Source organism: Nerophis lumbriciformis, linkage group LG06 (assembly GCF_033978685.3).
Source record: "Nerophis lumbriciformis linkage group LG06, RoL_Nlum_v2.1, whole genome shotgun sequence".
Classification (NCBI taxonomy): domain Eukaryota; kingdom Metazoa; phylum Chordata; class Actinopteri; order Syngnathiformes; family Syngnathidae; genus Nerophis; species Nerophis lumbriciformis.
In genome coordinates, this window is record NC_084553.2 from 34,918,451 (window position 1) to 34,933,870 (window position 15,420).

General features: G+C 39.8%; 1 protein-coding gene across 3 annotated transcripts in view; it reads right to left on the bottom strand.

The window, feature by feature from the left end:
* ppfibp2a (PPFIA binding protein 2a) overlaps window positions 1-15,420 on the bottom strand; it is a 44,239-nt gene that overhangs the window by 20,551 nt on the left and 8,268 nt on the right. For 2 of the 3 annotated variants that reach the window (XM_061964205.2, XM_061964204.2), the window contains exons 3-7: window positions 13,762-13,875; window positions 12,280-12,411; window positions 7,235-7,327; window positions 4,240-4,351; window positions 190-251 (exon numbers count right to left, since the gene is read on the bottom strand). In XM_061964205.2, the coding sequence (XP_061820189.1) occupies window positions 190-251; window positions 4,240-4,351; window positions 7,235-7,327; window positions 12,280-12,411; window positions 13,762-13,875 (513 nt within the window). Of the gene's footprint in view, window positions 1-189; window positions 252-4,239; window positions 4,352-7,234; window positions 7,328-12,279; window positions 12,412-13,103; window positions 13,245-13,761; window positions 13,876-15,420 lie in introns of those variants that run through there. The other variant, XM_061964206.2, reaches the window with a different exon arrangement.

Consider the following 15,420-nt stretch of genomic DNA (forward strand, 5'->3'; position numbering starts at 1 on the left):
ACACCATGCAGCAGGGCTTTAAAAGATTCTCAGGGAGGGTGGAATACAAAAGCAAGTCTGTACTATAATTGGATGGTGGGCGGTGCTTGTGAGCAATGACAACATCTAGAAATGATGATATCTCCTCCATATGCAGGCTAACTTCCCACAATATGTTGGATTTAATGGCACAAAGATATGTTGACTTACCTTTTCATCATGGGCCGCTTCCAAGGATTTAATGTCACTCTTAAGTCTTTGCAGCTCCTCGTCTATTAAGAGAAACACCATTTTTAATTGTTATTTTGACTCCTGTGGTGGATTCTGACCCTGTCTGCTGCATTTCTTAACTCATCATCCTCAAACCTGCAGGAATATCTTAGCCTTTCACCAGAAATTACTTTATTTGAGATCATTTTTGTGGAAACCTGGATAGAAAGCAAAGTGCCAAGAGCATTTCACCTAAATGTGTTAATTGCTTTAATTACATTTTATTTTTTTATTGAGACAAAGATTATTTATGTATTTAATATGTGTTTGCTTACTATGGTATATTATTTAATTATTATTCATTTGTTCACTGTTATGTTACAGAGAACAAGGAAATTGGATAAAATTGCTATGGTATGAAAAGGGGTAGGATTAAATAAACTCTGCTTCTTCCTACTCCTTTTCGGACGTGCTGTAATGAAACAACTGGAATTGTGTGATGCATTACATTGTATTGTATGCATGTTAGAAATAAACTGAACTGAACTGAACTGAAGGGTATTAACATTGAAAAAAAAAGACAATGACGTCGAAAAAGGCATCGGGATTATTGCACAAAAACGCAAAGGCAGCAAGCAGTCTCTCTAGACACATTATTATCAAGTAATATCGATGAATATTTACTAATAGCACTAGTACATTAAACATAATAAATATGGTTACATATAGAAGTATATATCATCAAAATATTACTACTTTATTCTGGTAAAAAGTGTGACTGGTTTTTTTGGTTTTTTTTTTTTTAAATAAGAAAATATTGTCATGTTTTTCCCTTTTCTTAATAATGTCATGACATCTTTGTATTTATTTATTTTTGAACATGTTAACAAAACAAAGCAAAAAAAAAAAAAGTTTAACTTTAAAGCTAGCACTAATGCAACACATCAAATTAAACTGGAGAAACGTATATTTGAGATTATGTAACTGTAACTGTTGTAGTTACAGTACAATGGACACTTGGCAAAAATTATTTGTGATGAAAATATTTTAGTTTCGTACCTGAAAAAACTATTTTTGAATTTGTCTTGTTATGACTAACCCTTTCTTTTAACAATTCCTGGTTTCCCATACAGGATGTTTTTCAAATGCTAGCCAAATAATTTTAACCACAGTTTTTTTTGGTTTAAACAGAAAATAGTTTGTTAATAAGTAGGGCTGTCTAAATTAACGCATTAGTACGGACTAATCCACCATTATTATTAATCTGATTAAAATGTTAACACAATCAACCCATCTGGGGAATGACGAAAAAAGTGTCTCTTGCAATGCAATTCTGGTAGTTTGTCGAAGTAGTGTTACAGTTGTGCACGTGCAAATGGGAAGTTGATGCGGTAGTGGCAGCTGCAGAAGCTAACAAGTTAATATGTCGTCAAACTGTAGGTTCGCTCTCTTTGATGCGTAATTTGAGAGAAAAAAAACCCAAAAACAGTTGACCGACATTAAGTACTATTCATACTCTTTCTTTTCTCCAAGCACTTCTATCTTAAATTACCACATTAACAACACAAAAGGAGTAAACGATCCACATTAATGTGATTAAATGTTTGTTTTGAAAAACATTAAACATTAAAACATTAAAGGCCTACTGGAATGCGATTGTCTTATTTAAACGGGGATAGCAGGTCCATTCTATGTGTCATACTTGATCATTTCGCGATATTGCACTATTTTTGATGAAAGGATTTAGTAGAGAACATCGACGATAAAGTTCGCAACTTTTGGTCGCTGATTAAAAAGCCTTGCCTGTACCGGAAGTAGCAGACGATGTGCGCGTGACGTCACAGGTTGTGGAGCTCCTCACATCCGCACATTGTTTACAATCATGGCCACCAGCAGCGAGAGCGATTCGGACCGAGAAAGCGACGATTTCCCCATTAATTTGAGCGAGGATGAAAGATTTGTGGATGAGGAAAGTGAGAGTGAAGGACTAGAGGGCAGTGGGAGCGATTCAGATAGGGAAGATGCTGTGAGAGGCGGGTGGGACCTGATATTCAGCTGGGAATGACTAAAACAGTAAATAAACACAAGACATATATATACTCTATTAGCCACAACACAAACAGGCTTATATTTAATATGCCACAAATTAATCCCGCATAACAAACACCTCCCCCCTCCCGTCTATATAACCGGCCAATACAACTCAAACACCTGCACAACACACTCAATCCCACAGCCCAAAGTACCGTTCACCTCCCTAAAGTTCATACAGCACATATATTTCCCCAAAGTCCTCAAAGTTACGTACGTGACATGCACATAGCGGCACGCACGTACGGGCAAGCGATCAAATGTTTGGAAGCATCAGCTGCGTACTCACGGTACCGCGTCTGCGTATCCAACTCAAAGTCCTCCTGGTAAGAGTCTCTGTTGTCCCAGTTCTCCACAGGCCAATGGTAAAGCTTGACTGTCATCTTCCGGGAATGTAAACAATGAAACACCGGCTGTGTTTGTGTTGCTGCAGTCGGCCCCAATACACCGCTTCCCACCTACAGCTTTCTTCTTTGCTGTCTCCATTGTTCATTGAACAAATTGCAAAAGATTCACCAACACAGATGTCCAGAATACTGTGGAATTTTGCGATTAAAACAGACGACTTAATAGCTGGCCACCATGCTGTCCCAAAATGTCCTCCACAATCCGTGACGTCATGCGCTGACGTCATCATACCGAGACGTTTTCAGCAGGATATTTTGCGCAAAATTTAAAATTGCACTTTAGTAAGCTAACCCGGCCGTATTGGCATGTGTTGCAATGTTAAGATTTCATCATTGATATATAAACTATCAGACTGCGTGGTCGGTAGTAGTGGGTTTCAGAAGGCCTTTAAGGGTGGTTAATAAACACATTGATTGCACATATATTTCCTTCTTTCTTGAGTTTCTTTGTTAATATAAATAAAAAATGAATGCTATCCAATACATTTTAATCGAAATCAAACCTTGGCTACCTGTTGAAAATTATAACTGTTAAACTGTCACGATCTGCGACCGTTTTTTGTTGCTGTTTTCCTTTGTTTATTGTTTATTCCTATATGCTTTCTGTTTTGGTTTGTCTTACAGTGACAGTACCTCTGCATTTAAACACTATCCTCCTCACCTGTCCCTGATTGCCAATCAGAAGGATTTATCTACCAGGGTCGCCTGCCTCTTGACACTGGTTCATTTTCTATTGTTGCTTTGTGCTTTGTGTACTAACTGTTTGTTTGCTCCTTTAACTTGTGTTCCTGCACTGTCCCTAATTGAAAGGACTTGTTAATTGCACCTCACCTTCCGTCTCTGCATTTTGGGATCACACAGCCAGCAACTATGCAAGCATGTGACATTAATAGCACTACTCATAAGAAATGAGTTATTCTGGTGATTTTTGTTTCTATAGATATCACACAAATATCTAAAAGTAAAGAGAACCACATAAATATGTAATGGAAATGACAAATAAAAAAAAGTTTTATTAAAAGTAAAAATATCATTGAACCTCATTTTTGGCCATTTTCAGGCATATTTTACCCCCAAATAATGATCAAATCCCAAAGTGTACGAGCTTTGTGGCCTTTAACTTTTAAAGTAGCATTATCAATCAATCAATCATTGTTTATTTATATAGCCCCAAATCACAAGTGTCTCGAAGGGCTGCACAAGCCACAACGACATCCGCGGTACAGGGCCCACATAAGGGCAAGGAAAAACTCACAACCCCAATAAGACGTCGATTATAACCACTAGTTGTTTGCAAAAGAGTGAGGACACTCAATCATTCAGAACGCCAAAAAGGCATCGTGTGCTGGAAAGCCATCTTGGCCTTTATGGCTGCCAAAACCCTACTACGTGTTTTTATAATACTGAAAAGCTTAAAATGTGGTTAGCCTCTTCCTGAATTGATTTTCTAAGAAAGAAAGTAGACATAATCTAAAACTGCTAAATGCAAAAGGCTCTATTATGCTGAATAACCCACAGGTGCTGCCAGTCTGAAGCTGGATGTTGTGCTTACCTCTCTCAGAGCTCTCAGTGGAGAGTGGTGGTCTCGCCAGCAGCTGAGTGTGCAAGCTCTCAATCTCCGCGTCCTTACTGAGGAGACGCTGTTGAAGGCCGCTGATCTCCACCTGGGTATGCAACAGACACAGTCGTAATTGTAAGCTTAAGCAGTGTAAAAGCCGACTTATACAGCTAGTCTTTCGGTACTACAACAAGAACATGCGAGTGCAGAATAAGTAAAACAAATACAGGGGGTATCGCACTAGGGAACAGGCAAGGGTGACACATTTTCACGTAGACCTAATGTGGGTCACATTAAAGTTGCGTGTTTGCAACATTACTTGACAAAAATTGTATCTCTTTATAAAAAGTTAAAGTACCAATGATTGTCACACACACACGAGGTGTGGTGAGATTATAGTCAGCATTTGACCCATCACCCTTGATCACCCCCTGGGAGGTGAGGGGAGCAGTGAGCAGCAGCGGTGGCTGCACCTGGGAATCATTTTGGTGATTTAACCCCCAATTCCAAACCTTGATGCTGAGTGCCAAGCAGGGAGGTAATGGGTCCAATTTTTATAGTATTTGGTATGACTCGGCCAGGGTTTGAACTCACGAACTACTGATCTCAGGGCGGACACTCTAACCACTAAACCACTGAGCAGGTGGTCTAGTGGCTATCTCATAGTGTGTCATTAAAAAAATAAACTTTATTTTTGCAACCTGTTGGTATAGTTTAAACAACTTTAGTGAACTTATTGTAATCAGGATCATAAACAACTGGGTATTACCTGGTGGAGTAGTTTGTGGTCTGCTAAAACCATGCATTTCTAGTTTTAGCTAGTGAGTGACTGAAGTGAAATTGACATGATATTCTGATGCAATATCCCAACAAATGAGTCTGAAATAATGCATACCGTAGCATCATGATATCTATATTCAGAAAAATCAACAACTTTTTTAAAGGGGAACTGAATTTTTTATTTCATTTTGCCTGTCATTCACAATCATTATTACATGACGAAGGATGTTTTTGTTGTTGTTTTTTTCCATTCTCAATATTAAATAAATGCGATCAAAAGTCTGCCGCGCAAATCCGCATTCAGATCCCTTAGAAAAACATCCAAACACTTCCATTGAGGTTTTATTTACATGATGTGAACGCCTCACGACGAGATGAGATGCCAACAAACATAATAAAACATCACTTTCTGTACTAGGTCTACTCTCACTAGGATGCCGACTGCAAGGATGTTCATATATTTAGATAAAGAATGACTCCTAATCCTCGCGAAAAAAGGGGGTTTCATCCTCGCCACTTTCGGGTTCTAAATTGCTGTCAAAATTTACAAACTTGTCGGGATACCAACTCAGACATCGTCTGTGCAGGTGAGATGCATGATTTATGATAAAAAATAAACTTACAGGGAGTAAGGAAGCGAGGAAGCAGCGGACCACTCGATGATGTAATCAAAGGCACACAAGTTTGTGATCACAGCGCCGCTATAAATAGTTCATCTGCGTTAGCGCTTATAATAACAATATCACTAATACTTGCTCAGGGTCTCTGCAGGTTTCAACAAGCCAAATTTAAGACTTTTTTTAAGAGCATAATGAATACAATTTAAGACCCATTTCACATCGATACAGGCAACAAAGTACAAAAGACTTGAAGGAATAATTGGAGGCCCGGAATTACTTGCAAAATATATGAATTTATTCACAGCTCTTTCACATTGGAATAAAATGCTTAACCTAACTAAAAACACCAGAAACCTCTCTGTTGTAAACCAAGATGTGATTGGAAGTCAGCAATAGCTGGTTGTGTTCGATCAATTCTGACCGGGCAGCACAGTTAGTTCCGCTGTGTAGTTTAAAAAGTTAAAGTTAAAGTACCAATGATTGTCACACACACACTAGGTGTGGCAAGAGATTATTCTCTGCATTTGACCCATCACCTTTGATCACCCCCTGGGAGGTGAGAGGAGCAGTGGGCAGCAGCGGTGCCTGCGCCCGGGAATCATTTTTGGTGATTTAACCCCCAATTCCAACCCTTGATGCTGAGTGCCAAGCAGGGAGGTAATGGGTCCCATTTTTATAGTCTTTGGTATGACTCGGCCGGGGTTTGAACTCACAACCTACCGATCTCAGGGCGGACACACTAACCACTAGGCCACTGAGTAGGTAGTTACGTTATAACGTCCTCAAAAATCAAAACATTTCAAAGCGAGACTGAAGTTTATGCATGTTTTAAATAAAAGTAACGTCAATAGATTTTTAAGACCTTTAAAAATCATATTTAAGCCCTTTTATGAGATTTTAGGAGAATATTAGACTTTTTAAGACCCCGCAGATACCCTGTTGCTTAATATTCAAGTCACAAAAGGTAAATGGAGTATTGTTGGTGCTTTTTGAATGGCTATTTGTTTGATTTTATAGGCAAAATAGTGGGGCTCCCATTGGCCCTGCTGTAAGCAGACTTTTATTTACGATTATTTAATATTTAGAATGCATTAAAAAAAAAAGTCAGTCCATTGTCATGTCTTTAATAATGATTGTGAACCACAGGCAAAATTCCAAAAAAAGTGCAGTTCCTCTTTAACACTTGACCTATTTTACCAACATAATTTTGCTCAGAACAAGCTTTCTGACTTTATGGCCATGAAACATCTAATGCATACAAAATGCATGACATGAAAGTAACAGAGTGAAGGAAAGATATGAAGGCTTAAATGCATGCAAAGAGTGAGAATGAAGAAAATATGTTCTCAGAAAGTATAATGTTAATGTAGTAGATTACTGAACGCTATTATTAAATCTATTCTTACACTATATTTGAAGTAGCTCAAGTGTGTGTGCATGTGTTTGTGTGCATAAAATGAGAGTGACTCACTTAACTGTCTGGCACCTCTGATTGGTTGGAAAGCAGTTAGGAAAGTTAAGTGTTAGCAAAAGTGGTAATAATTAGAAATAAAGTAATAATTTTGTTTTCTTCATAGAGCATTTTCTACCTTGGTGGCTTTCAGTCTTTTCTCATACTCTATCTTCTCATCTTCCAGGCGTTCCACCTTGTCCTTGAGACTCTTCAGCTCCCTCAGCAAAGCCTGGAACACAATTCGTTACAATAATAATGTTGCCTACGAATCTTTCAAGCTTGTGGCTATAAACAAAACAGTTCATTGTTTTGTCACTACACACTTTGTTTGCATGCAGCATGAATGACGACACCCCAATCTCTAAGCAGATAATCGACATGGAGTCCTGCTTCTGTGAAAGGGTTTGATGTGAAAGGGTTGCACGCACACACCAAAGTGAGACAGAGCATGCCGTGCACGCCATCACACGTCATGCATCCGGCTGTGCATACACTTTCTCCTCCATCGAATCGCAGCTGCTCTGCATCTGAGCTATTCTCATCAAGTCCATCCGCAGGTTTCTCCTCTTCTTCTAGTTTAGTCTTCACCTCTGTAGCTGCATTACATGAGTGGCTGGCGTGCGAGTCCTCAGGAGACCTGGAGGGAGCGGGGCAGGGCGCTGGTGTGCCGCTGTCAGCTGGGATCTCAGAGGCTTTTTTCTCCTGGATCTTGCTATTGATCTCCTTCTGAAACCTGCACATCTGCTCCTGCAGCTCACTAATGAAATTGACAACGCTCTGCCGGATGCAGTGAGGGAGACAGAGACATTAAAACAATGTTTTAGACCATTTTTTGTCTGTGTTCCTAATACCACAGTGTTTCAAAGAAGACATGTGGAGTTATCTTTTATGAGAAACAGACGTCTATCTGTTCTGTTGAACCCCATTATGTTACATCTTATTTACATTTTCAAGCTTTTCAGTTAATTCATTAAAATGCATTTGCATTGTCTCCGTCTAAAACAATTGAACCTCAAAAGTCAAAGTTCTAGGTTTCCATGACATCCATCAAGTAAAATCTTCCCCTCTCTTGGACATGATACCGTCTGTCTCTGACCCACCCCTAGTTAGATGACCCTGCCCATATGTAGAGTTTCACCAACGCCACAATTTGGTTCGGGAACTAGATGTCGAACCATTTTGGAGGACAATCTCTCGTCAAAAGTAAATAGAGCATCATTGCTTGTGTACGGGCCTTGCGATGAGGTGGCGAATTGTCCAGGGTGTACCCCGACTACCGCCCGAATGCAGCTGAGATAGGCTCCAGCGACCCCCCGTGACCCCACAAGGGACAAGCGGTAGAAAATGGATGGATGGATGCCTGTGTACGTACGAATAGTTGCGGCTTAGGCACCAGCATCTAGACTCTATCGGACCGATCTTAGTCTATGAGCATGAACTGATAATGCTCGAACAGGACAAACTGAACATTCAGTTGTAATCGATAGAATGACCTAAAATAGAATGACCTAAAATAGAATGACGTGGATGAACGAGAACATCCATAGACTTGAAGAGAGTAAAGGTTGAAACGTCAAAAATCTGGAACAAGTCAACGTCAAATGACGCCAAAACCCCACAAAAAATCTGTACAACTGCACAGGGAGCAACTTTACACCAAAGTGACGGAGCGTTATGTAGAAAAACTGGCACTAATTGGAGGAGAATATCGTATGAGATGCCATTATCTCTATGTGGTCAGCGACAGATGATCTGAAATACATATCTGATACAAAATACAAAATGGTTGTAATCCACATTCCTCCCATCCAAATTCTGGCTGAGGCTTGCAATCCACAATTGCCTCTCTTCGCATCTTTAGAAAATTGGTCTCTCCTAGCATTCATTTGTTCCACAACTTTGGGTAGACACTAGTACACAATAGAACTGTAGTTGTTTTTCTTGGTCTGCTTTATTTTGACAGACAAAATCATCGCAAAGGTTAACAATGTTGATTTTACAGACATGGTACAGTCCCTTTTACACACATACACAACTATCCTCTGCTGTCCTTAGACATGGTCGACTTCCGAATTGTCATGTGACATATAAAGACAGATGGATGGATGGATGGATGGATAAACGAATAGATATATAGATATTTTTTTATTCATCCCACAAGGGAGACATTTAATGGTTGCAGTGCTCGTTTTTACATGCAGTAACAGAAGTAAAACGTAATGAAATACTAAACATTGATAATGTATAATACATATTGAGCACTATTGCACTATTAATATATATAAAGATGAACAAAAAACACTTTCTTAACATTAACATCCGTATTGCACACCAAGAAAAAGACCACAGTAATCACATAAGTGCGTTGCAAAGTCTTAATGCTGTGGGTAGTAAGGACCTCCAGTAGTGCTCCGTCATGCACTGTGGATGTGACAGTCTAATGCTGAAGGAGCTACTTAGGGCCTTCACAGTGTCGTGAATGGGTTGAAAGGATTGGACATTATGGACGCCAACTTCGACAACAACCTTCTGTCGGCCAACTTGTCAATGCTGTTTAGTGGGCAGCCTAGGACGGAGTCAATTCTCGTAATCAGGATGGCTTTGTAACAGATACACAAAAAAACTTACAGGCTTTGCAACACATCTTAAAATAAAGCCTAAAGTTCTGCCAACTATTTCTGAGTCATCTACAAAGGTGAGCGTTGTGAAGTCGATTATTTTATTTTTCTTCAGCAAATAGGCTAATCTCGCACTATAACCTGTTGAAAATTGATTGTAATGCTAGCATCTGCAGCGCAACTCCTTACGTCTTAATTGATCGTCATTAAAATTAGGTACATGGGTCTGGATAGATAATACGTGCTAAATAGAGTGTACAAACTATTAAGTTCCATGTACTAATAGTGGGAGTGTTATGGGTGATCTCCTGAGACTGTGTGCACCATTTATAACAAGTGTCAAAGTGGTCAAAGTGGTCCTATTAAAATTAGGATTGTGCGTGTACTACGTGGCTGTCAGTATGGAGAAACTAATTTCCCTCCACATTCATGTTGTCATGCTCCTACCAGTGGCATTTTGTTTTGAAACATGCAGCTGACAATTATACCAAGAACCACTTTTCCTGGGCATTTTAAAAGCAGTCCTGCAGTGCGATCCAAAACAGAAACCACTTTTTAGTGCGCTGAAGGTGCAGTATGGGAGATGCTGACCATAACTAATGAATGATCCAGCTGCAAGCAAATGCACATTGCAGTAAATAATATATGTCTTACAGAACAGTTTAAGCCTCGATAAATCACAGCGCGAGCACTAAATGATTATATTTGTATCTCCTCATTTCATTATTGGGAGCGTTCCATGAACAATATATATTCTGCATATTCACAAAGACAGACAGGCTAAATGGATTACGATTTGTATTTTGCTCATTTAAGAGACAAAATGCTTTGTGTACGAGCGTTGTAGATCAGCTTTAGGTGTGCTATCTAGTTTGCATGCTAACATTTGTGTCCTCCTGTCCTACTCCTTAGTGTTACGTTGTTGTTTGTGGTATACATTATGGCATCTGTTACATTGGGCATGTGCAGATATGTAAAAAGTGTATAAAGTGCAACAGTAGTGCTTCTTGCAGCCACACACTGTTGGAGACAAACACAGCTCATTAGCATTGAAACTGCAAGGCAGTGGGGCTTTCTAAAAGCACTTTTAAACCATCAAAATTCTAACATCAAGGCAACATTTTGGCCAAGAAAACTTCCAATATACTACCCTATAACGGGACACCTTAGACATATTCAAAATGATTGAAAAACAGTAAAACACAATACTTTTATTCTCCTAAATGCCTAATGAGCTGTGTTAAGGTCTTGAGGATTTTGTTCTGGTTTTTAGACTTTAAAACCAAAGTTTTTCTCTAAAACTCTATGACCAACAAACCGTTCAACTTCAGAGGCTTCATTCTAGATATAGTTACTGGTAAATACAGTAGGTGAATAGTTTCTACTTTTTGTAGAGATGATCTACTACTCTGTTCCAGTAGTCTGTAATAAAGTTGTAAACAGCGACCAAGCTATGTCGGGACTGTGGGCTGAGGAAGTCTCACATGGGGTCCAGTCTAGAGGATATGACAGATGATATGAAGTGCCTACATGGCTAAATTTAACTGAAGCTTTCTGCCTCTTAAGGGAGGGGTTAGCTTCCACATGCTATGTGTGTGTTTGTGTAGTATAATTCACATATTAGGTGTTCAAAGATGATTTTTGCTTGCATGATTCCAAATAGATGTTGCAAGGGGAAAGTGCAGATGATGAAAGTGCACTGACAAAAAGGACAAAAAGGAACTGCTGTCTGCTATCATTATCAACTATGCAATTTATTTCTGCTAGAATGTCAAACACACTTTTGTTCACATGCTTTTAAAAAGTAATTAGCTTCCTCTCTACATAATGGCAGTTGAGGTCTTTGCCAACCTCCAGAAACAAAATCATCCGGTCTGTGTGAAACCTCCACATGTGCTGCATGCACCATCTACCATGCCAACCCTGCTATGCCTGAACTATTTTCACCTGGCGACACAAAGGCTCTTTGACTGGCCATGTTTTGACAGTAACATTACAGCATTCTGTCTGGTTCTGATTATAATACTTCTCAGTTTCATAGCGACCACCGATTGCCCAGAATGTCCACTAGTAATCCGACACAACGGTTTTAGGAAAATACGGAATTTGGTTTTGAAGGGGAGCACAAATTAAACCTCATGGAGACAAGGAGCAACACGTGCCAGAGTTTGTTTGGGAATGTTCCTCTCCCATCTGTGCAGAGAGTGTTTATGGACTTCCATAAAATCAGCAGCTGACTTCAAGGTCCTCTTTACAGGACAGGTTTTCATGTGTCGCCTTGCCATTCTTGGCTGACTGCAACTTGAATTTTCAAAGGTTCTCCAAACAGAAGTGTCCCAGGGGATTAAAGCTAAACTCTCTCTTCCTTGAAAATACAACTCAGTAAAAACAAAACGAGCTATTAAGTTATGTGTCCGACAGGCTGCTTTACTTTCATTTATGCATTAAGTCCTCCAGTCAAAAAAGTTCCAACAACTCAATGACCTCTTAAAATGAAACTAAAGCTCGAATCTCACTAAAACCTGTATTCAACAATATGTATTGTCTTTTTGAAAGGCCCTACCTCTGCTTTGTGCTGCCTCTCTGTCCCTTGGCCTGGTTTCTCTTCCATGTCTGCCAGCTTCAGTTTCAGGTAGGACACCTCCCCCATGAGACTCAGCTTCTGTTTCTCCAGTGACGTCCTATGTACTAGTTCCTGTCGTAGAGCAAACACGTGAGAAGGAGGCCTGAGCAAAACAAACACAGAATGCTCACACACAACACGGCGCTATGACGACCTAAAGGTGACATTAAGTATGAGGCACAGCCAGCTACAAGGTCTGTATTAACGGGCTGTTCGGACAAACCCACTGGTTTCAGCGGCTAAATATACACAACCCATGACCACTATTTATAATGCCTATTCCACAGCTCACTCTAAGTACACAGCAGGGTGCGAGGGGAGAGAAAGAGGGCAGGGGTACAAGGGACAAAAACATCTTGAGAAAGAGCAGCAAAACAAGTTGAACTAAGAAGTTAATGAAGCTGTTAGTTTGAACGTATGCCAATCAAACTCAATCCTGAGACCACACAGAAATAAATACTGTTACATTAATTTAGCTCTTTCCTGGCAGGTGTTGAATCTCCCAAAGTGCACAAAAAACCCAAAAGCTTTGGAAAAAATCCAGGCTTCTTTTTCATGGAAAATATTACAGCTCCAAAGTAAGTCCAAAGCTCCATAATGACCACGTCACAAGCAATCCTGGCCCTTTGATACGCTGTGCCCATACAACGCTGCACAGGGTATTTAACCACGAAATGTCAGACTCACCCAAGGCCACTTGTATCATTAGGTTCATGTTGAAGAGAGGAGTATTTGTATAAGTTACAATTTATTCAGCATATTACCTGGCTCATCCTACTTTAACGTCTGCCTGCTGCAGAGCAAAGTCTTTCCCGCATGGTAGCAAACGGTTCCCAGGCTCATGTAGATTTAAATGTCATATATCCTTTTCCATATAGTGCTTTTATGGAGTTCAAGTCAAGAGCAAATAACTGCAAGTGGAGTATTTTTTTCTCTTTATGAAGCACAACCCCTACCCTACGTCCCGCCCATCTCTCCACCTTTTTCAGCTTTTCCTCCCTTTCTTAAGCCATTCGTCAGCCTTTCCTTTCCTTCCAATCTCCCGTGTCTTTGTATGAGAGAGTCAGAGGGCATGCACAGACTTATTTGTGTTCAAAGGTTACAGGGGTGTGGCTCACACAGCTCTAATCACCTGCCCAGACAGACCAGTCGGGCCCAGCTGAAACCAGGCAAAGACCCTGAGACACTGTCCTGGAATGAGTCTGGGCATCCTAAATATTTGGGTTGCCGAGGTGATCTACAGCTAGGAATGTTTTCCCAGGGAGTAAAACGTATTAGCAAAGATTGAATCTGCAGGAGGAAGCTATTTTGACTAGAGCAAAGTCCTCTTATAGCTCCCTCATTAGAATGTTCATAGAACAACCTATCTTCTGCTAAAAGTCTTAAGTTTGAACCAGTAGCAGGAGAGCTCGGTTCTTGTACCTGTTGCAGCATCTCCTCTGTGGCGTTGAGTTTGAGTCGATGCTTCACCACTGAACTCTGCAGGTCGCTGATTTTTACTTCCTGAGCCTCTACTTGGTCTGTCAGCACACCGACCTAAGGAAATAAAGCACCGCAACAGTGGAACCACACATGCAAAAAAATGCCTCTAAAACCTCTGATCACCGACCATCCATCAACCTTAGTTTGGCAAGCACCAAAGGATTAAAATAGGGCATGAGGACGAGGACCAGTAGCAACAAAAAATAAGGAAACAAAACATTTCAAATAATCTGACAATTGTTGTCAAAGATACATGTTTATGCTTATGTGTGCTATGGATATGAGTTTTTTTCCCTTGGTCTCGGGGGGGCCCCCTCCCCAGCGTTTACCTGTTTCTCACCTTTTTGTAAGGGCCGTCAGTGATCCTGTTCTGTCTCCCTGTAATGTTTGTCTGCTCTTGAATGGGATTGTGTTGAAAATCTTAATTTCTCTTCGGGGATTAATAAAGTATTTCTTATTCTGATTCTGATTAGTCTTTTTTGTAGTATTATAGTGGTTTACTTCTTTTTTTTACACTATTACGGTTAAAAAGTGAGAAGCACATGGCGCATCTGCAGCGCAACTCTTTACATCTTAATTAATTATGAACGTTTTATTGTAGCAAAATTAATTGCAAATGTGTATCTCAGTCTGTGCTCGCTTTCAGAAGTGCATACACATAATACAATCTGTGCGTTTGTATCTATGATCTGCAAGAAGCAGGAACTATTGGCTGTCTTTTTTTACATAATATTTTTGCGACACTTCTGCCGTGTACAATTTGAGCGAGCGCATTTAAAATTGCGTGCGTGTAATCCAATCTGCGTGTGCGTATCTGAGGTGTGCCTACATTTAACCAACCACACAATTTAAAACAGTCAGAAACAACGTACAACTGAGAGACGCCAAGACCCGCCTTACATTGTTTCTGATTGGTTTGAATTGTGTTAATTGTAGGCACAGTGAAGGAATGCACACACTGGAATCGATATACAGACACACAAATTAGTACACATGCATGCAAATTGGATTACACGCACGCAGATTGAGATACACAAATTTGCAAATAATTTTGCTACAATAATACTTCCATAATTAATCATCATTAAAATTAGGTTTATAGTGTGAACTACTAAGATATGAATAATACATGTTAAATAGAGTGTACAAACTATTTAGTTCCATGTACTAATAGTGGGAGTGTTATGGGTGATCGACTGAGACTGTGTGTACCATTTACAAACCCCGTTTCCATATGAGTTGGGAAATTGTGTTAGATGTAAATATAAACGGAATACAATGATTTGCAAATCCTTTTCAACCCATATTCGGTTGAATATGCTACAAAGACAACATATTTGATGTTCAAACTGATAAACATTTTTTTTTTTGCAAATAATCATTAACTTTAGAATTTGATGCCAGCAACACGTGACAAAGAAGTTGGGAAAGGTGGCAATAAATACTGATAAAGTTGAGGAATGCTCATCAAAGACTTATTTGGTACATCCCACAGGTGAACAGGCAAATTGGGAACAGGTGGGTGCCATGATTGGGTATAAAAGTAGATTCCATGAAATGCTCAGTCATTCACAAACAAGGATGGGGCGAGGGTCACCA